The sequence below is a fragment of the Empidonax traillii genome, unplaced genomic scaffold (assembly GCF_003031625.1).
Source record: "Empidonax traillii isolate 1590-97213 ecotype Southwest subspecies unplaced genomic scaffold, ASM303162v1 scaffold371:size713392, whole genome shotgun sequence".
Classification (NCBI taxonomy): domain Eukaryota; kingdom Metazoa; phylum Chordata; class Aves; order Passeriformes; family Tyrannidae; genus Empidonax; species Empidonax traillii.
Genome location: NW_020955564.1, coordinates 163,960 through 184,090, shown reverse-complemented (window position 1 = coordinate 184,090; position 20,131 = coordinate 163,960). Strand labels below are relative to the sequence as shown.

Here is a 20,131-nt window from a genome sequence, read left to right as displayed (position 1 = left end):
TTCTGGGTACCTAACCATGCATTTGAAAACTATGTAAACAAACGAGCTTTGCAGCTTCTGTGATGTGGTTTCCTTGACTGCTTTAGGAAAGATCCGGCCGTTGCAAGTGATTTAATTTGTCCCACAGCTTAATTGTGAATGTACTGGAAATAGTGTTTCCTATTTTACAGATCTCAGTTTAATCGTTTTATATGTTGATGCAATCTTACATTTACACAGAAAAAATCCCATAAATGTTAAATGCTTAACAATTCTTTCAAATAGTATGTAAGGTTTGTCTCAGCCATATAAAATGGCGATGGCAGCAGCACTGGGGCTGCGCCTCAGCTGTGCTCAGGGGACAGAGACACCAACTCCTGTGGAATTAACTGGCTTAGTGTTCACAGTAACAAGCATTATGTTAATTAAATATACTGCATCTTTATGTATTAAAAGCTTACAAATCACTAATCTCGTAAAGTCAGAAGTGACCATTACATTGTGCATATTGTACCCTCATATATTATAAGGGGGTTTAACTGATTTGGGATTATAATGCCTAAGGATGTGTTGTCTTTAAGTAACAATGCTGTTGGATGCATTTCTCCCAAGTATGATGATGAGCCCATCTTAAATTAAGACTTTGAAGAAGTGTGTTTTTTTCAGATTTACATTTGTTGCATTTACTGATCAAACTTCCTGCTTCTTTTTCAGCTAACTGCTTTCCGTGAATGCAGACACAGTTCAAGGTGATAATTTTCTTCCCATTACAGCAAGACTGAAACATATCCCAAAATATATTAAAAATATATATTTTCCTGAGAGATTGTGCTATATATATCAGAGGTTTACATTTTTGCTGCAATATAAATTACTAATCTCTGAGGGTTTTCCTGTATTCTCCCAACTGACTGATCAATTGAGGAATGGTTGGCAAATAGTAAAAGGATATGTTAGGTAACCTTTTAAACTCTGTTCCACAAAAGCTTTCTTGGCAAGACGCATACACTACATTTCATAAAAGGATCGAGAGGAATGAATATTAAAAGGAAGAAACTGACTTCTCAGCTTTTGTAAAGATGCCACCAGCACGTCTGCAAGTAGAACCGGAGGAAGATCCACCATAGTGATATAGACTGCATCTGTAAGAAGTGACCATTATACTGTGTATATATATTGTACTGTAATACTGCAAGAGGGTTTTAAAAATCTTTCCACTTTATTTTTTTATGCTTATTAATCAGATACCGTTACTTATTGCAGTTGCAACTATGCACTTGTATAAAGCCATACTGTTGAAGTTTATATCATTCATACACGTCTATCAGAAGCTGCATGTCAGTGTTCAGCAGCTAGTATAGGTTTGAAGTATATACTAGTTTCAGCTATTTGTCATCATGGGCAGTCCTGTTTTACCTGTCTAATTGCCTTAATTTAAATTGTTTTCAAGGTTTTTTTGCCCATTCTTTCTATTTAAGGAAAAAGAAAGTTTACCAGCTCTTAGAATGCAATTTTGCTTTGTGGCAGGAAAAATAGTGCACTATTTTTACACCTAGTAAGTATATCAATGTCAGCCTATTTTGAATGTATATCGACTGGTTTTAAGGGTGGAGAAGTGCTGGTTACAGAAACAATGTCTGAGAGCATTGGAATTACCAGACCATTTGCTTGTACATGTAACTGCTCATCCAGCCCTTTTTACGAACCTCAATACTAGTTATTGACTTGTATTAACCCTCATTAAGTGCTATGAAACTTCATTTTGCCTTGTTTTTGCATACTCTCCTAGATGTGGGGTTTTTTTATTTCTGGAAAGAAAAAGAATCTGTGACTATTTTTACATTTCACAACACAATATCCAAGGACTGTCACAAACTTTAAGAAAAGTAAAACATACTGTAGATGTATTTTAAAGTTTTAATCTGGTTCTCTAGCACATAGCTGTAGGCATAGATAAATATTTCAGTAGTGTGTTTTGAGAACTGATAGCTGGGAAGAAAGGGCCTCAGAGGCACTTAATCTGACTTTTTTTTTTTTAACTTGGAGTTGTACAAAAAATATAATTTATGTGGGCTCATTCATGATGTGTTCATAATTATCCCAGAAAATGCATGTTTTATACAACTACAGTATGCGATGTTAAACATATTGACAGTAAAAAATGTAGTCTCCTATTTGGTCTCTTTATATATATATATAAATATATATATATATTTAAAAAATATATATATATAAAATATTGTGTGGGAGTGCAGTAATTTAAAATATGATCTAACACTTCAATGAAGGAGGACATTTCACTTTAAAATTTTGTTTGTTTTTGTTTTTTTAAAGAGTGTTGAAATGTTTGGAAGGATAGGACCATGATTTATTTAACACTATCATGAAAAGTGGACTTGGAAACACTGAAATATTGAAAATTATTAAATATATTTACATTTTGTAACCTCTACTACAGTTCAGTTTAACAGAGCCAGAATGTATTCAGTCTTCTATTTATGCACTCACAAAGTAAAATGTTGTTTGTGAGTTCTTAAAATCGAAGCTAAAATTTTCATATCATTTTTTATTAGGTATTCTAACCCAGCACACAGCTACAGTTTTTTTTCCCTGCTTGTTTTGATTTACAGAAGTACGGTATATTTTTAGGTAATGCAGATATGCATAGAGAACAACATTAAAAATGTATACAGTAAAACTGTTTCCATTCACTGAATGCATAAATATTTTATATATATATATATAAAAAAATGTTACATTGTGGGAAGTTCTATCCTTTTTTGAATTGGAGAATATTATATATATTTTTAAATAAACTATTTGAGTAAGGTAAAATAGTTCCTGAACTTCAGAAGCTGGTAATTAATTGAATTTAAATATAGAGGCAACTACTGCGGCAGACATGGGAAAGGCAAGGGCAAAGCCTGTGTGAGGAGGGAGTGCAGACTCCAGGGGAGCTGTTTGGCAGCTCCTCCACTGCTGGGGCTAGATCCTTTGCACTTTTCTCTCCCTGGCCTGCCCTCATTTACTGTGAATCCCTGGGACCCTGTTAAGCCTGACACTTCAGGAAATATACTATCTTGTAGTATTTACTGGCCACAGTTTATACATTACAGCAGGCTCTACTGTGATGGTGTCGTAGAGCAGTACGGGCTGAGGGAGCACTGGAGGTGCTGTGCTCTGACCTCGACCTCAGAGTGGGGCTAACTCAGCGCAGATTCCCCAAGGCCAGTGGTATGATGTGTACCAACCTTGATTTGTACAAGGACACAAAAGGCAAAGCTGCTCTTCTGTTCTTCTCGCTTGTCCTACTGTGAAACTCAAAGAACTCTTAAATGCCAGTTCCTGGAGATTGTGCTGTTTCCTTATTGTCCAGTAGTGACCTTCTAGCATTTTTGAGAGAAGGGCATATTCATGAACTAAGGAGTATTAGTCTTGAAAGCCACTGATGTTTAAACACTTTCATTTTGTAGCAGGATTGTGCCAGCAAACAGGACGTTTTTATGGCCTGAATGATTTATCTATAGAAAATTCTCTCACTGCAAGTCCTTTTGTTTCACAAGAGTAAACAAGCAGCATAGCCAAGCTGCAGATTAACCTTTTGGAAAAATCACACTTGGATCCAGAAGCTCCAGACACTTGTAGTGAAGTTGCTCTTTAGTTCCCAGTCCAAGAGCTCACCAGCAGAGAAGCTGGACAGGAAGACCCCATTGGAGTTACCGTGTCAGTTGTCAGAAAGACCTTTCTGCAATGAGATTTCCACTTCTGTCCTAGTTACGTGCTGCAATTCCCTACTTTTAGTGGTTCCTGCCAAAGTGCAGCCCCTCCCAGCACTGCCAGCAATCCAGCACCACGTCTGCTTTTACTAGAGGAAAACTGTGGTTCTTATGCTTCTCAGCATGATTGAGGCTGTAACCAAAATGTGACCCAGAATCACATACCACGTAGGACTTGGAAACATGCAAGAGGCCCACGGATCTCAGCAGGGGCCAGATTAAAAAGATCACAGAAATTCCACTGCAAGTGTCCAGATCTCTTACTACCTCTTGAAGGCACTGAACCTCCTGCATTTTGACAGGCATTCAGTGGCTCTCTGAAGGCACCAAGGCCAGGAAAACTGCCACTGAAATTATATGCTTTTTCTCTTTAGTTTCTCAAGCGATCATGAGAAATTTGAGCATTTATATTTTTAATCTTATAATCTATTAGTTTCCCATCTAGCTTTAAGAGAATCATTCTTGGAAGAGGATTTATATATTTTGGTCTCAAGTGCCTTTACCCATCCTGTGCTTGTGAGGTGATATTTGGGATGCTGCTGTGAAAAGGGAGAACGTATATTAAAGCAAACTTCTTACCTGCATTGCTCTTACAAACTCTTACTGCCTCCTAATTCTGTTTCTGAGGCAGGAGAACATAACAGTACATGGTCCACTTCAGTGAACTTGAGTATTTCTTCTGCATTCCTGGATAGTTTGCCTCAGCATTGATAAAAGGATTAATTTATTTTATCATAGAATCAGAGACTATCTCAAGTTGGAAGGGACCCACAAGGATCATGTAGTCCAACTTCCTGCTCTTCACAGGACTACCTAAAACTAAACCATATGACTAAGAACATCATCCAGACACTCCTTGAACTCTGACGGGCTTGGTGCCTTTTCAGTGCATTACAGTTTTTTATGGACGGTCATCTCTGCACACAGTACACTTTAAATTGAAAACATTATTTGTTATTTTTAAGATTATCTTCTAAACCACTTAGGGTTTTATCAGCATCCCAAGGATCATGCAGTTTTGCCTACTGCTTTGAAGTATCCTCCATAAGAGTGGGAAGAAGTCTTCTTTTGGATCTCTGTAAAAGATGTTGATGGAATAGTTCTGAAACTAATTTGTGTTCTTTGTTGAAGTTGCCTTTAAAGTGGACAGGAATATACTCAGACGTTCTCATCTGAGAAATTAGATGAGTCTATTGAGATGTATGTGGCTGAAAAGAGCACTGTGGCTTAACACACTGAGACTAGTTGTCCCCAGAAACTATTGCAGTGAATGGAAAATCTTGCTGTAAAACCACAGCTCCAAGAAGTGGGGATGCAGAGGAGCTGTAATTTATTGGCACAGGGATGCTGATTACCATGCCTTATTAATGAAGATTGGAGTTTGGAGTCTTTGTCCCTTTGTAGGAAGGAAGCATTGTGTTATAAAGGTAAGAAAGACAAGTTACGGCTCGCTAATGCAAGGGTGAAGCTTTGGGTTTGACCGCAGCTGCTTTTGCTCCAAGAATCTTACAGAAGCTCCAGGAGAAAAGTGATCTTTCAAAAGGAAAGTCACAGTGAAAGGCAGCGAAATTTCAAAGTTATAAATGTATGTAGTCCTGCATACCTTAAAGAAATCTGGAAAGACAAAATGTCAGCCTGAAAAGATAGGGCAGAGAGAGCAGTAATTTCATTTGTTAGAGGAGCTACATAGAAATGCTTTCGCAGCCAAGACAAACCGCATGTGATGCTTTGGTCCTCTTGCCCCATTTTGAGGTCGAGGCCTTCAGTGTTTTTCAGAGATGTGAGCCTGTTTGTACAGTCTTACACTGTGTACCAGTGGGCCTCGTAGGTCATCTAGTTCTTGTCACTTTTCATTGCCCTTGGGGTGTTTTTTGCCCAGAATGCTGTTGCAGCACTTGGTAACTATGGCCACCCAATAAGTACATCAGGCTTGTGAGATCACTGCCTTCTTTTCTTTTGCATCACTAACTGCTTAGACTTTCAGGCACTGAATTGTCTTGGATATGTGCTACTTTTTATTAACAAGTGAACTGGTGGAAACGTTTTTTTTTGGAGTTATCTGAGATATTAAATAACTTTTTTGAGGCTGAAGGAGCCAGGAGCCCCACTGTCTGAGCCTTGTTTCATATCTGCTTGCCCTGGTGGTGTCTCTTGCCTCGGCTGTGTTCCACTTTCCAGTAGGCTCTCAAAGCATGTCTTGCAGCTGGATGCAGGTCTGGCTGCAGCTTCAGGACTTGCATTTATTTGCTGGATCCCATGGCCTCGTGTCTGCATGATGTTGTCCAGCATATTACAGTCCTTGTGTCCTGGGGGCCAACAGATTCAGTAGGATCTGTGTAGCCATTACTCCCCTCTGGAGTGATGGAAGGACTAGATAAATACAGTAAAGAAGCTCCCCTGCATGCTTTGTATCCTGTTCAGAGCTACAGCAGTGGGAGTTGTATTACTGGAAGGTGGGCAAACATGCAAGCTTAAAAAAACCAACAAAGCTGAGAGAGGAAAATATCCCTGAGCTCAGAGAGGCCATGAGGACTGAAAGTTGTGCCAACAGTGCATATCATGGAAAAAAATTTAAAATCTCACAAGATAAGTCACTCTTGAAATCAGACCAGTTGCTCAAAGGTGAAAGAATTTCTTTGCAGTAACTGGGTATTTAAAATATGCTTTACTTAAGCTCAATTTGTGCTTCATTAGAGTCATGATTTGCATGACAGAGAGGACACTGAGGCATAAGGATGTATGTTCTTCCATTTATGATTTTCATATAATATGAGTCAGGTCAGCATCTTAGTACCGCTGGCCAGAGCCTCCAAATTCCAAAGCAGAATAATTATACATCCCAGAGCAGGCATATGCACCGATGATTTGCAATTACAGTAAGGTGGTAAGTAGAATTGATTTTCAGCATGGAGCCATGTTAGTATTCAGTTTGAATCAGAAATATCATTACCTAACTTCTCTTGTCACATTTTAGGCTGGTGCAGGTTCTGTTCTTTACATCAGTTTCCAGAATACTTCACAGATAAAACAAGATGTCTGTCCTCTTAAAGTTCCCTCTCTGTGAGTCAGTGATACCACATAATATACAGAAGTACTTGTTTAGGCTGCTGACAATTCAAACCAGTTACAAGCTGAAATAATGAAACAAAACGGGGTGTTAATAAAATTGTGACAAGTATTTAAATTGCCTCTCAGGTATCCTCAATTAAATTTCATCACAAGTATAATTTAAAAATCCCCTTATTTTACCCTTGGTCCAAAGACTGGGTTATTTTTCAAGACAGAGATGATGTTTGCCCCAAACCACTTCCAGTGTAGAATGGAATAGTGGACATCTTTAACTTGAAAATGTCTGTATGTCTATCTTGCCATCAGGCAGGAAACACCTGAGGTCCATCAGGACTCAGGTCTGTGAGACTGCCGAGTTCTTGCAATTGGATCCATCTTGAGTGATGAGCTGTCAGGTTCTTAGGTGATGTTTATTTGAGGTTCCTGGATGCCTGTTTGACCTCAACAGCCATCATCTCCAAGAACTCTGAAGTATCCTGGAGAACTCTGGCTCAAAATCAAGCAAATTAAAATTCAGTACAAATCAAGAACTTAGTAACATCTTATTTTAAGATTTTTTTTTTTTATCTTCCTCACCTTCCAAACTGAGACATCCTCAGAGCATTGTTAGTGATGAAGGCAACATTTTACATTCTGCTTTATACATAAATATGAATTCCAAGTATCAAAGAATTCGGAAGAGAGTGGAACAAACCAGCCTGAAGAGAATTTGGAGGGGAGTAATTATTATTTATCATCATAGAAAACACATGGCTGGGAAACTACCTCATTTGAGTTGATCTCCACATCTGTGTAGCTTTTCATTTATAATAGTTCATCCTGTGGGCTCTCAGGGGTTAATTCCTCCCCCTGCCTTACATATGTCCCTGAATAATAATGATTGATTAGTGGAGGATACCTCATTTAAAGATGTGAATTAAGCCATTCTGCAAGTTTTAAGCTGATTGGGACTGTTCAGCTAATTGTGAATTACTTCCTCCAAAGAGTCAAACTGCACTAAAATCGACCTTTGGAGCTGCAGCAGTTGGGGGTGTTGCTGCCTCCCCGCCCCAGTCTTTCTCTGCTCTTTAATAGATTAGATTAGCAGAGCCAGAAAAGGGAGCAACTACGTGCACAGCATAAGCCAGTGAGAGAGGCTTGGGGGTCAGGCAGGGACGGGGACTCCTGAGCAGTCCAAGCAATGGCATCCTGTGCTGGATTAGAGTAGCACAAAGAAACACATCTTAGTCCACGTGGTTTTACTCTGCACAGAATGCGCTGTGTTAGGGAGGCCCAGAGGATGAACGTGTGTTTGATGTTCCTGTTCACTGAGGACAGTTCAGAAAAAGTAAACTGTGTCTTATACTGTTCACATCCTCACTTTCAGACGTGCAGCCTGCTGTCTCTGGAGTCCCGTCCTCATTCCTTCCTCTGGATAGTAAGTCTCCTGGTAAATATTAACCCATACACTTAAAGTGGACTTGTAGCTTACCTGTTGCCAAATGCCCAGTCACAGTTCATCATATCCACAACTGGGGATATTTGGAGTTGTTCAGTGGACTGTACTGGAATTCACAACTTGTCTTTTCACAGGAAAGGAAACAAACTTTTTGAAAGCCCTGACAGGGTCCAGGTTTTGTCAGCCAGAACAAGACAGGCTGTGTTACCTTGTGAGCATGTTGTGAACTGGTGCAATTAGACACCACATGTGTGATTCCACACTCGTACAGCATCTGTGAATGGAGCTGTATTACTTCCAGCCCCGTGAATACAAGTTGCTTACTGGCTTACACCCACTGCAATAAATCCAAGCAGCTTTCCCTGCCTGCCTTTGGCCCGCTGCTGCATTACGTAGCAAACAATTTGTGTCCACCCCGATACTGATGAATGACAAGTTTAACAAGATTTATCTTCCCTGTGTATCTTGTCTAAAGCTGCTGCCTTTAATCCAGCCACTGAGAAGATTATGCTTTATGTACTGGAAAACACAGGGTCTGTGCTTTCCTGGGGCTTGCCTGGGACTGGAATGTATGTCTGCTTACAAAAGGGAAGGAAATTACTCTCTGGGATGAAAAAAAAAGTGTGTAAAACTATTAACTGCTACTGTCTGATTTGTTCCATATCTCTTGCAGCTTGAATGAGAACTCATGGTCCAGCTTTCCAAGTCCACAAAATTACTTTACCTTAGCTCATTAATTACCCAGCTTTGTTTCTTTTCGTCAGTCTTTTTTTTTTTTTTCCCACACACAGGCTTCTAACTCAAAATATGTTAAGTATCCTATTAAGAACTTTCTTAAATGCATTTTCAGCATTTTATTATGAAAAAAACCAAATTGAGTTGCTGATTCTCAAACCAAAAATGGAGTAGCTTCACTTTGCTGTAGCATCACTCAGGAGTATGAAATATGTCAATGACAGAGAGGATTTGAACTCCATACAAATCTTTCTTTATCAAGAGGCTTTAATTTAAAAAAAAAAAATTAAATGTGTTTCTTTTTTCATTTTAAGATGCTGGAGCTCTTTAGCATTTTACAGGCTAATATTCAGTCTGATGCTTCAAATAATTAGGGTGAAAGCTGCCCATTTATGACCTGTAATGAATATTTCATTTTCTCTCCATATATGAAAACAGTATAAAAAAATCAAATGCAATGAAAATTAACTGTAAGAATGACATTATCAATCTTGAAGAATAGCATTTATTAATATCACCTGGAAAATGTACCACTTGCCACCTGCCACCATTTAGACCACTTCAGATACTTTACATAGCTTTAGTAAAATCAATAACAGAATGTTTACAATTAATCTCTCAACCAACATAGAAAGATTTATATTTTTTATTGTAGCATTAAAAATGCTCATCTTTGACTTGCCCTCAGTAATGTGAGATACATGAATTCTAGGTCCACTGACACACCTCTTCCCACCCCTTCCCACTCTAAAATCAAAGCAGCTGTTGGTGAGAGCCTCAGTCTGATTGCTGAGTGTTCTATGGTGGAAACATCTGCTTTTGCACATTCTGCTCCTCCACAGTCCCACAGTTTAGCACGTTGTAAAGAAAACCTGCCTCAAATGCAGTCAATGCAGTCTTCCCATAGTTTCAGGAGTGTCAGGATCAAGGGTGCCTTGGTTTTTACATGCCAATGAACAGAATACTGTAAGAAGTCTCTTGAAATGGCATATCTTTTAATTTTTGAGAATGTAATGAGAAATGAAGGCAAGATATGTTGAGAAGGCATTACTCCCAAAGGCTAAATCCCATTAATAGTTCTCAAGAATACCCTTTTGCCCTGTTTTACTGTAAGTACTGCAAATTGATTAGAATCTCTGAAGTAAAAATTTAAGCGAACTTTAGCACAGACAGGCCAAAATCTAACGAACCACAGAGCAGTATCACCAAAAACTGACCAACCATGGGAGATGAGTCTGCTGAGGTGCATCAAGGTGCACATGTAGCCGGGTCACTGTCACTGTGTTTGGAGATTCTGGACATTGGTTTCAGGAACTTCTGCTTGAACACCATTTTTAGCTGCTGGTCGGTTTCATTAATTCCCATACATTCTAGTCTCTGACGTTCCCAAAACAGTATGTTCAGTGAATGAGAGCTCAGGTTGAAAAAGAAGAATTCATAGTTGAGTTTCTGCTCTTATCCAGGAAAAACTGGGTATACTGAAGAAAGCGACCAAGGGTATCCTGTATCAGCTGTATAAATTGTACTATTTAAGTGTTGCATGTAAGTGTTACAATCCCAGCTGGATTTGTGACTTAGTAAAAGACATTTAGAACCTTATTTTGGATTGGGCCTTGACTCAGATTTTCTTCATCCTAAAACACAGATAGTTAATGTCGAACTGAGTTGCTTGCAAGAAGACGAACATCTGTTGTGGTTTTTCAGTCTTGCAGCAGAAAGACAAGTTGGTATGTTGGTACAAAATCGATTATGTATAACTGAAGCAAACTGCTTATATGTAACCAGAAAGTACTGAAGTGATACAAGATTATATAAACATCTAATTACAAAATACCTTGTAGTAAAAAAGTCCAGAGAAAATGTGATATTAGTGAAACTTGTCTGAAATGACCAATAAAAATATGCTGCTTAAATTAAGTATCTTATCAGAATTATTTCTTATATAAAGTACGCATGAATGTACTATACTGTAAGAACTGTACATAGAATAGTATGCTAGGGGGTAAATATTAGGCTTGAGAGAGAGAGGGAGCTTCCTCAACCTTTGTTCTGTTCTTCAAGCTTAATTGTATGTTTTTTTTTTCATGGTAATGATAAGTGTGTTAATCAGTATCCTTTAATCAGTCTTTTTAGTCTTCCTGTAGTGCAGGATTGTGGCTGTGACCCAAATATTGAGAATGAGCATGGTTATGAAACGGATGAGAACTAGAAGGGAAAAAAAATACTGTAAGCATTAATCAAAAAAAAACCCAACTGCTGTTGTTTTCACAGGACAAGTTGTTTTGTAAACCTTTGCTGGTGCACAGACAGGCTGGTTCCTATTCTGCAGCTCTTTTCAGCCAATTAGTTTCAATTACTATGTTTAGGAACCCAGAAATTCTGAGTGTAAATACAACAGAAAAGAGTATTTAGCACTTAATCACTTGCAGTGATACCTGAAAATGATACACTGCAGTACATTTAATTATTTTCTAACAAAGCCAGGAGAGTACTACAAGTGTGAGTAGCCTCATATAAATTTTTATTTACACCAAAAGCTAAACTCAAAGTCATAGATCACGTCCTTTAGAGTTGCACATGTTGTTTATAATAAAGGGATTATTCTCTACTGCCATCTGTTAAGTGTAGACTTTGAGGAGACAGGAAATACGTGTGTTTGTCAGATTTTAATGAATGACAACTGACCAAAAAAAATCAGTTTTTCAGTACCTTGATTAACTCAGCTTTTTTACAAACCATAATAGGCACAGTACTTCTACCTGTGAGACCACAGTTTGAAGTACAGGCATGTCCAATGCCCATTTGGTAATTTGAATATTCACAGAAATGTACACAGAACTTCGTTCCCGAAGTAGGAGATAAACTTGACAGTTCTGTACATGTGGAAGTTACAAGTGTTACAAGTTAATCAGAAACATTTCCCGTTAGAGCAGCACAGCATCAGTGTTTGCTGCTGTCTCTTCCCTGTTCTGAAGTGGATGGTGCTGGGTTTTATACTTTACCCAGAGCCAGCTTTACCTTCCTGGTGTTTCCTCCCTCCCTGCAGTGAACTTCTCTCACTTCTCTGTGTGTGTGTAGCTGCAGACAAGGTGGGCTCCATACCTGACCCTGACTAAATTTATGCACGTGCATTCTGCCAAATTTCTGATGACCCAGTTAACATCATGGCCCCATGAACTCCTTACTCTGGCAAAAAGAAAGCAGCAAGCATGGGGGTGGAAATGGGGGATTGAAATGGGCCTTCCTTTTCCAGTGAAAGAGCCGCTTGAAATGGTTGTAAAGCTGCGGCCTTCCTGTGCTGCATGAAAAGGATGAAATCCATGCAAATGGTGCTTCTGATGAAAGAGTGGTTTTGAACAAGAATGAGGTACCACCAGATGAAGCACAAAGGGATTTTGCTACTGTTCTTCCATCCACCAAGTCTTGATTTTGAACCATTTACTGAAAAATCTGGTGCACTCCCTAGCTCTTCCAGTTTTCTCAGGATGGTAAGAAGCTGTTGAATAAATTTACTTCAGAATTAAATCATCTGCAAATTATATATTTTAAGTCAATTTTTGTGAGTTTCTTATCAGCCTACCATTTCATTTTCAGCCTGCCATAAACTTTCTGAATGTTGTGCCTAAAGCTATTCATATATGAAGCTGAACTTTAGTTTTCTAGAATATTTTAATTTAGAAAGTCCTCAATATGAAAAGGAAGCACTTATTATTTGGAAAGCTCATTCAACTACTACAGAGTTTTAAAGTTTTATTTTACTACGTTTATTTTTTGTATTAAAATAATAAAGATTTTTAATGCTTTACTCTGCTATTTTCAGAATTAATTTTATTGTGTTTTTGCCTTCTGAAAAAAATAATATCTTTTGGATTGGTTGTACCATGTGGTAAGTGTGAGCAGTTTTTTGTGGTTTTTTTTTTCTTCTTGATGTATTTTTGTGATTTGTAATCTTCTGCTACTTTTTTTGGCAACTCCATCCCTTACCATGCTAACCCATCACGTTCATGGTTTGTTCGTCTGAGAGCTTTTAGATGTTTTACAGAAGATCTAAAAACTACTGTGGCAGCTCTTCCCTTGGAAAGGCAGGCAGTTCCAAACTTTACTCACCTGCGAGATCACTTGTAGTCACTACAGTTGTAAATATTCTTGCTGTAAATTGAATGAATTCTGATTAGTGGAACATATACAACACGTTTATAATTTTAAAAAATTATGAAATATGTATTTTTCAACAGAGGGTAGTCTTGCATGAAAATATACACTGTACAGACATTCCCAGTTCTAGTACATCCAACTCTTCACTATTTTAGCTTCAGAGATCATGCTCTCAAAGGTGAGTGACAATGTATTAAGGGTCTTTTTCAATGAGAAAATCACAGATATAATTGGAATTTCTAAATCTGTATCTATCACATAGATACAGATTGGATGTAGCCAGAGGATACTGCTTTTCTTTCTGTTCAGCCCTTCCTTTAGTAGTTGACAGTAATTTACACCCACAATCAAGTCAGCACAACTTAACCATTGTGAATGTCCAAGTGTTTGCTTTCAGTCTTCTGCAAATACAAGGAAATCGTTTTTCCTTCCTACAATGGACCTAAACGTTAATTAGTTCACATTTGCATCAGACTAAAATAATTTACATTGTTCAGCAAACATACCAAAATTTCTAATTATCCACTTTCATGTGGAAATAGATCCAGCATCACGGTGTTTTATAGTGAGAATATTTTAAACAAGTTTTGTGAAGATGAGAAAGGCACTGGCATTTCAGACAAATAGCTGTAGAACTGTCCATGCAGACCACTGGGGAATTATCACAAGAGCTCCACAAATCACTGTTCTTAAATTCTCTGTCAAGAAATGCAATTACATGGAGCCACAGAGTTAACGGTATTTATCAGTAAGTGTGTACTTATTTGTAGATAACTTCAAAATTAGCATTGCCTGATTGTCTGACTCAAATGTTAGCACCTTCTCATGCTGGATCACTAGTAATTTTATTAAATCCTAGAACATAGAAATCTTTTCTTCATTAAGACAGTCTTTCAGTTATTTCAACTCAGGTTCCCTTGGCCATATTCACGTGGGTTTTGAGTCACCGGTTTTTATCACTGGTGTCAAAGATAAAACTTGGTTTCAAGAGATTTCAGGAGTCTCAGGAGTCAGCGCTATGGGAAATTCAGGCAAGATCTTTACCTATCATGGCTGAGTAAATACCTATGGAAAGAGGCATTAGGAGAACTCAGTACTTCACACCAAGTTGCCCATGGCTTACTTGCACAGGTGTACGCAGACAAACTCCAGGTCAAGGCGCTCACTTCTCCGGAATCTCTGGTCTGCCAGAGAGACCACAGCTGAACCAGCTTACTGGCTGCGCTGATGAACGTGCACAGGTTCTGAAAAGCAAGTAACAGAGAAAGAACCTCTGCTACTGTATTATCTGAACAGGACTAGCTTTCTCACTTAGAATAAATGCCAGTATTTGGCAACTCTAGTGCTTTGGTTCTCTCTAAGGAACAGTGAAGCAAAAACTGGAAGTTGCCAGAAACAAGGGACTGATTTCTGAGGTCCTGCCCAGCAAGAGGCTCAAAGAGCATGACAATTGTTACTGTTGCTGGTGAATGCTTGATAGAGGTAAATGCAATAAAAACCAAAGAAGCAAAAAAAGCTTCTCAAACTGCTCCATAAAACTGTTTATGAAAGTTAGCTAAAATGGGACTGATCTAGTCTAAACAGCAAGGTTGATTCAGACCATCTGTTACCACCATGTCGGGCAAACAAACCATAAAGGAATGAGAAAACTGACAAGAATGTGTGGAAAATTAGTTCAATTGGAGGGAAAAAATAATAACAGGAATGCACTATTCACTCTGTCACTCTTTTAAAGAGGATTTTGCAAAGGCAGCAGGTAGAAAGCACCTCCATACAGACCTTTGTGCCATTCCCATATTTCCCTTGCAAGTAAGGACTGGACTTGGGCTTAGAAGTTTTTATCCCCATTTGTATCATCTTTTGCATTAACAACTCCAGTTCATCTCAATTACATTTTTACCTTCTTTCTTCTGGTGAAAAGAGAAAAGACCATCTTTAACCTATGTAGGCATAATCAGATGGTATTTTTCTTGCAAAATTGTAGGACTAAAGGGGGAAAAATTATGTCACATGCCCTGTTCCAAATGCTTTGACTGACGGTCCATTCTCTTCCTCTTGTGTTAAAGGTTTATTGGTTGGGATTATGACCTTAGGACTAAGTGGCAATAGAATTTCAACATCTGAAGCATCTGCTAATTTTAATTAAAGCACCATCAATTAGCAATTTTACCTCAGAACATACTTTTTTTTTTCCACCACAGAGTCTCTTATTGCCACTGCTGTTTTCCAGCTACTCAGAGAAGAGAGAACCAGTGGTAAAACTGGTTGGTTGTTTTGAAAGCTAAAGTTGTCCTTATTCCAATGACAAATATAAGGAGAGATTCCACTGATAAAGACTTCCAGAAAAAAAGCCGTTTCATATGGAGACCTACTTTCAAATAATCATGCAGCACTTACCATAGCCAGGTCTATTATCCACTTCTGCAGTGTTAACATGTACCAGCTCCCCCAAAATCTTATATTAAATTAAGTTTCATAGCACCGAAAATTCTAGGATACAAAATTCTCAAAACTGCCAGAGGAATTAGATTTTTTTTAAACATCTGGAAACAATCTTATTGAAACTTTGTAACAGACTATGCAATCCAGATAAAACATATTAAGCACTGGTTGAAACATTAAGTGTTCCTATTTTTCACACTGTCTTCAGTCCAGCAGTGCCTGTAGTTTCTCAAAACCTGCTCCAAAGCACAAGATTTGAGATTTAAACCAAAGTCCTCTTTAAGAAAAACAAACACTGCTGTCTTCATCACAGCAAGTATAATGAAGTATAATGTGCATGGGTAGGAATCAAAGAAAAAAGATTTGTCATTTCTACTCTTCATCCCTAGCAAAGATGTAAATTAAGAGTTGGATTTACTCTTTATCAGTTAGGAGTCTTCTAAAGCAAAGCTACATATGAAGCTTACCTCCTGTGGAGATTTACTGTGATTCCAGAAATCAGCATGTGAATGTGGAATGCACATTGAGGAGTGACTGAAAATGATTTGCAACAGTAGCACAAAACAAATGATGACATAGCTGCTATGCAAAGAACTACCAAACAACTCACATTAACGAAAACTCCCAGATATCAAAGGATACACAACTGCAAAGAACAAAGCTCGTTTCATTTTTCCATAGAAATGCAGAATGCACAGAAGGAGAATGACATCTGAAATAAACAAAAGAGGGCTCATCACAGAAGGGACCGGCGGGACCCAAATGCAATCCTAGACAGTTCCACTGGGCACCATGTCCATGGAAACTCCTTTCTTACAGGCTCTGTCTCTCAAATGTGCTTGATGACCAAAAGACTGCAATCTCCAAAATGAAGGCTGTCTTCAAGTCTGGGGTGTTTAAATGTTTTTCTCCCACATGGAGGTACTGGATAAAGGAAGCACTTACACTGCAACTCTGTGTAATAATCAGGTCTTCCTCCTCTACCTGACCATCTATTTTAATGAAATTTATAAGAATTCAATTTTATTTTAGATGTTCACTCCCTCCTCCCCCCAACTCCAGCATCACTGCAGTGAAGTACTGTACCTACATGCAGAGCCTGGGAGTGCTGAATGAGCCCTGTCTCATTTCCAAAATATGGCTTAAAAAAATTACCTTGTGCAATGATGATGGGATATTCCAGGTATGTCTGCAGAGGGTAACCATAGTAGATCTGGTACCTCAGAAACACAATGAAGCTGAACAGAGAGATACAAAACAAGGTGACTGCACAAAGGGACACGACAGCGCCTTCACAACTTTTTACTGTTTTGGTGCCAAAAGGCACCAGACAGCCCCTGCTGTCAAAGTGATCAAACAAATATGGGCACAAAGTGCAAGCCTGATCATTCTGTAGTCTATTTCTGTAACCCTTAAATAGAATAAGATGTAGAGAGCTGCACACACTTCTCATCGAGGTCTTTATGGCAGAGTGTGTAACGCATAATTTTATTAATTACAACTGGTGAGAAAGAAAAAAAGGCTTCCAGATCTAGGAAATACCTTCCCTTTGCAAGAACCTTGGCACGTCTGGGATAATTCAGATTTATTTATGACTATAGTTCAATCTATACATTAAGCAAATTTTACAGGAGTAGAAAACGTCTTCCAAGCTGTCTAGACTATACTGTGAAGAGATTGCCCAGAGTAGCTCTACTAGTCAGACTTAGAGTCTGTTCCTAAGTTCACCAGACAATGGCAATTCTCCTTCCTGCCAATCCACCACAGAGTATCTGAAAAGAACTGGATTTTTATAATGTTTTCTCTACTTTCCACTCTCCTGCAAGCCCATGGGGTTAGACAGAAAATTCACAGTTGCACAGAAAGGACTCTGAGGGCAATTTTATGTAAGGAAAAATTCATGGCTTCCAGGGTATAAAAATGGCACCAGGAACAGCCTGCCTTGTAAGAAACTGTTTCTTACAGTATTCAGAATTTAAAGATCTGAACTTCCTTGTTATAAAGTCAAATTAGACTCCTCGCCATCAGCACCATGCTTATCTATCACTCCTCTGCCTTGTCATTGCATGCTGACTCCGGAGAACCATCCCAGCTTGTACCAGTAGTCACAAAGCTCCTTGCAATTGGACTCAAAGTGTTTAAAAACTGCAGGATAAACACTCTACTAAATAAACAAACAGTCCCAATAAATGTTTCAAAGAAGACCAGAACCTGCAGCAGTGTGGGTACTGTGGTTATCACACAGGTGCTCAGTAAACATGTATGCTTTCTTCATGCTCATCTAAAACATTACTTGCAAAGCTTTTTTAATACACAGGAATTATTTTAAAATGCTGCAACTGCTTTTTGGCTGGAGCTGCGGGGTCACTAATCTCTGCTGGAACTAGAATTTACTTAACTCAGAGATGTCTGTACACCTGAATGCCAGACCGGGATCAGCAGCTGTGCCCCTGCCTGAAGACATGTCATGGGCAAGTTCAGAAACATCATGCTGGTTTTGTGAGGGGATTTTTCTGAATAAAAAGCCATGTTTTAGCTTGGTGCAGGGAGCTAGCAGCCATCCGGCTGGATATTCTGCCCACCTGCATCCATAGGTTCGGCCAACATGAGGCTCTTCAAGGTATTTTCTCTCACTTTGTGCCCACATCTGAATGTGCATGCACGGAGTTTATTTATTTTTCATTCCATACAATCCTCTTTAGGCAAGATTTAATAAGCCTAGCCCATGTAAGCTTATTACAGGCTGACAAGTCTTTGGAGTTTGACACGGCTTATAATTTTCTTAAAGAATGATTATGTTTTACTGATTTGGGTGAGGGGAACCTGTCTGACGAGTACAACCTGCACGACAGGGCCCACGGGCCACTGAATAACCCAAACACACGGCTTGCACCCTCAGCAGCTCTCACTCATCTCCAGCGACACGCGTGCTTTAGGGCAACTTTAAAGAGCCGTTTCCCTTTAAGGGCAGCGCGGAATCACTTTAAAAACAGGAAGTTCCTTCTCCAAAGTCTCTGTGGGCTCCCCTAGAGAGGGCTGGCCCTGAGCTCCGAAGGGAGCGATGGAACACCGAGAGGGCGGGGTGTGCCCGCTGCCCCTCGGGCCACCCCTCAACGCTCCCTCACGCCTGGCCCGAGCCGCGCCCGAAAGTATTCATGCCTGCGCCTCGGACCCGGCCGAGGGGAGCCGCGGCCCCACCGCCTCCTCCCGCCGCGCCCCCCGCACCCTCTGCCCACAGCGGGGGGACTCGCCGCGCTGTCCCCGTGTGGCCGCGCCGCCTTACCCGGCCAGCTCCAGGAGGAGGCTGCCCACGCTGATCCCCCGCGCCGAGCCGGCCTGCAGCACTGCCACCAGCTGCGGCAGCTTCATCACGGCACACACCGCCCATGTGCTCCAGTGCGCCACGTCCAGCAGCGTCAGCGCCATCCCGGGCACGGGGAACCCGCCAGTGACGGGCGGGATGTAGCGGGGAGTCCGTCCGGGACGGGCAGCCTGTGCCGGGGTGTGGCGGGGAGCCTGCCCGGGACGGGCAGCCTGTGCCGGGGTGTGGCGGGGAGTCCGCCCGGGACGGGCAGCCTGTGCCGGGGTGTGGCGGGGAGTCCGCCCGGGACGGGCAGCCTGTGCCGGGGTGTGGCGGGGAGCCTGCCCGGGACTGTCACGCCCGCGCCGGGGCGGCCGTCACGGAGCGCTAATGGCGCCCGGGGCGCGGGGAAGGCAGAGCCGGAGCCGGCGGCGTCCCCGGTGCCCCCGGGAGGGGCAAGGGATCCGCTCAGCCCCGTCCCAGCCGTGCCAAACGCTGCCCGGGAGGAGCTCTCAGGCCGCTGGTTGAAGCCTCCTCACGTCGAACTCTGTCGGTGTCCGGGCCGAGACACGTTCCACTCCAGATTGTTGGTCCTGGTCTTTGTTACCTTAAACAAAATCCCCAGAGCAGTGATCTTGTGATGCTGTGTTGGCCATGGGCCGTGTTCGCCCGGGAGCAGGCTCAGCCCCGGGGTTGCAGCTGCAGGCGTGACCTCAGTTTTCTCCCCCAAGCCGGAGTCTCAAGTGTTCCAGCGGCCGTGTATTTCAGGTCATGCTGTCTGGATCTAATTCCCGCAGCAGGGATGGCATAGTTCTGAGAGCAGCAGTTTCATTTTTACAGGGAAAAAAGTTAAGCAAAGTTAAAAGTACCTGAAAGCAGAACTTGCCAGAGTACCAGAGATGGAACAGCTTCCCCGGAACATACACCCACCCACTGTACACAGTTATACACAAAAATAGTAAAGCACGGGTTTTAGAGCTTTCATACTTACCAACTTGTCAGAACTACATAAGAGTGGCTATCCAAGGCATTACATTTGTACTGATCATACATGTCCAGAATCTTGGCTCTTTCATGCCTCTATAATGCCAGGACTACTACGAATTTACCTTAAAATAATACCTGTCTTGATAAACTAAATCCTCAGACTTGTGGGAGTATTATGTACTTGAAACAGAGTTGAGAAATGCATCATACAAGATGAAGACATCTCATTTAAAATTGGGTCTGAGGTGC

The 20,131-nt window shown here is 40.5% G+C and overlaps 2 protein-coding genes across 5 annotated transcripts in view; one reads left to right on the top strand and one right to left on the bottom strand.

Annotated features, from left to right (window-relative positions):
* The window catches only part of ROCK2 (Rho associated coiled-coil containing protein kinase 2), a 97,417-nt gene extending 94,603 nt beyond the window's left edge, over positions 1-2,814 (top strand). For all 3 annotated transcript variants that reach the window (XM_027892823.1, XM_027892824.1, XM_027892825.1), the window contains one exon: positions 694-2,814. The gene's annotated coding sequence lies outside the window, so the exon portion shown is untranslated. The remainder of the gene's footprint in view (positions 1-693) is intronic.
* Positions 2,815-10,037: 7,223 nt separating this feature from the next.
* Positions 10,038-19,382, bottom strand: PQLC3 (PQ loop repeat containing 3). 2 transcript variants are annotated; one of them, XM_027892827.1, is made up of 7 exons: positions 18,878-19,306; positions 16,750-16,832; positions 16,237-16,306; positions 15,550-15,607; positions 14,276-14,396; positions 13,105-13,146; positions 10,038-11,202 (listed from the first exon to the last, which is right to left on the bottom strand). In XM_027892827.1, exons 1-7 carry the CDS (start codon positions 19,018-19,020, stop codon positions 11,114-11,116), a joined length of 606 nt encoding a protein of 201 aa, XP_027748628.1. In that variant the 5' UTR covers positions 19,021-19,306; the 3' UTR covers positions 10,038-11,113. The 2 variants fall into 2 exon arrangements, with proteins under 2 accessions (XP_027748628.1, XP_027748627.1); XM_027892826.1 differs by lacking the exon at positions 10,038-11,202 and adding an exon at positions 11,213-12,493 and having other exon boundaries at positions 18,878-19,382.
* Positions 19,383-20,131: the final 749 nt, after the last annotated feature.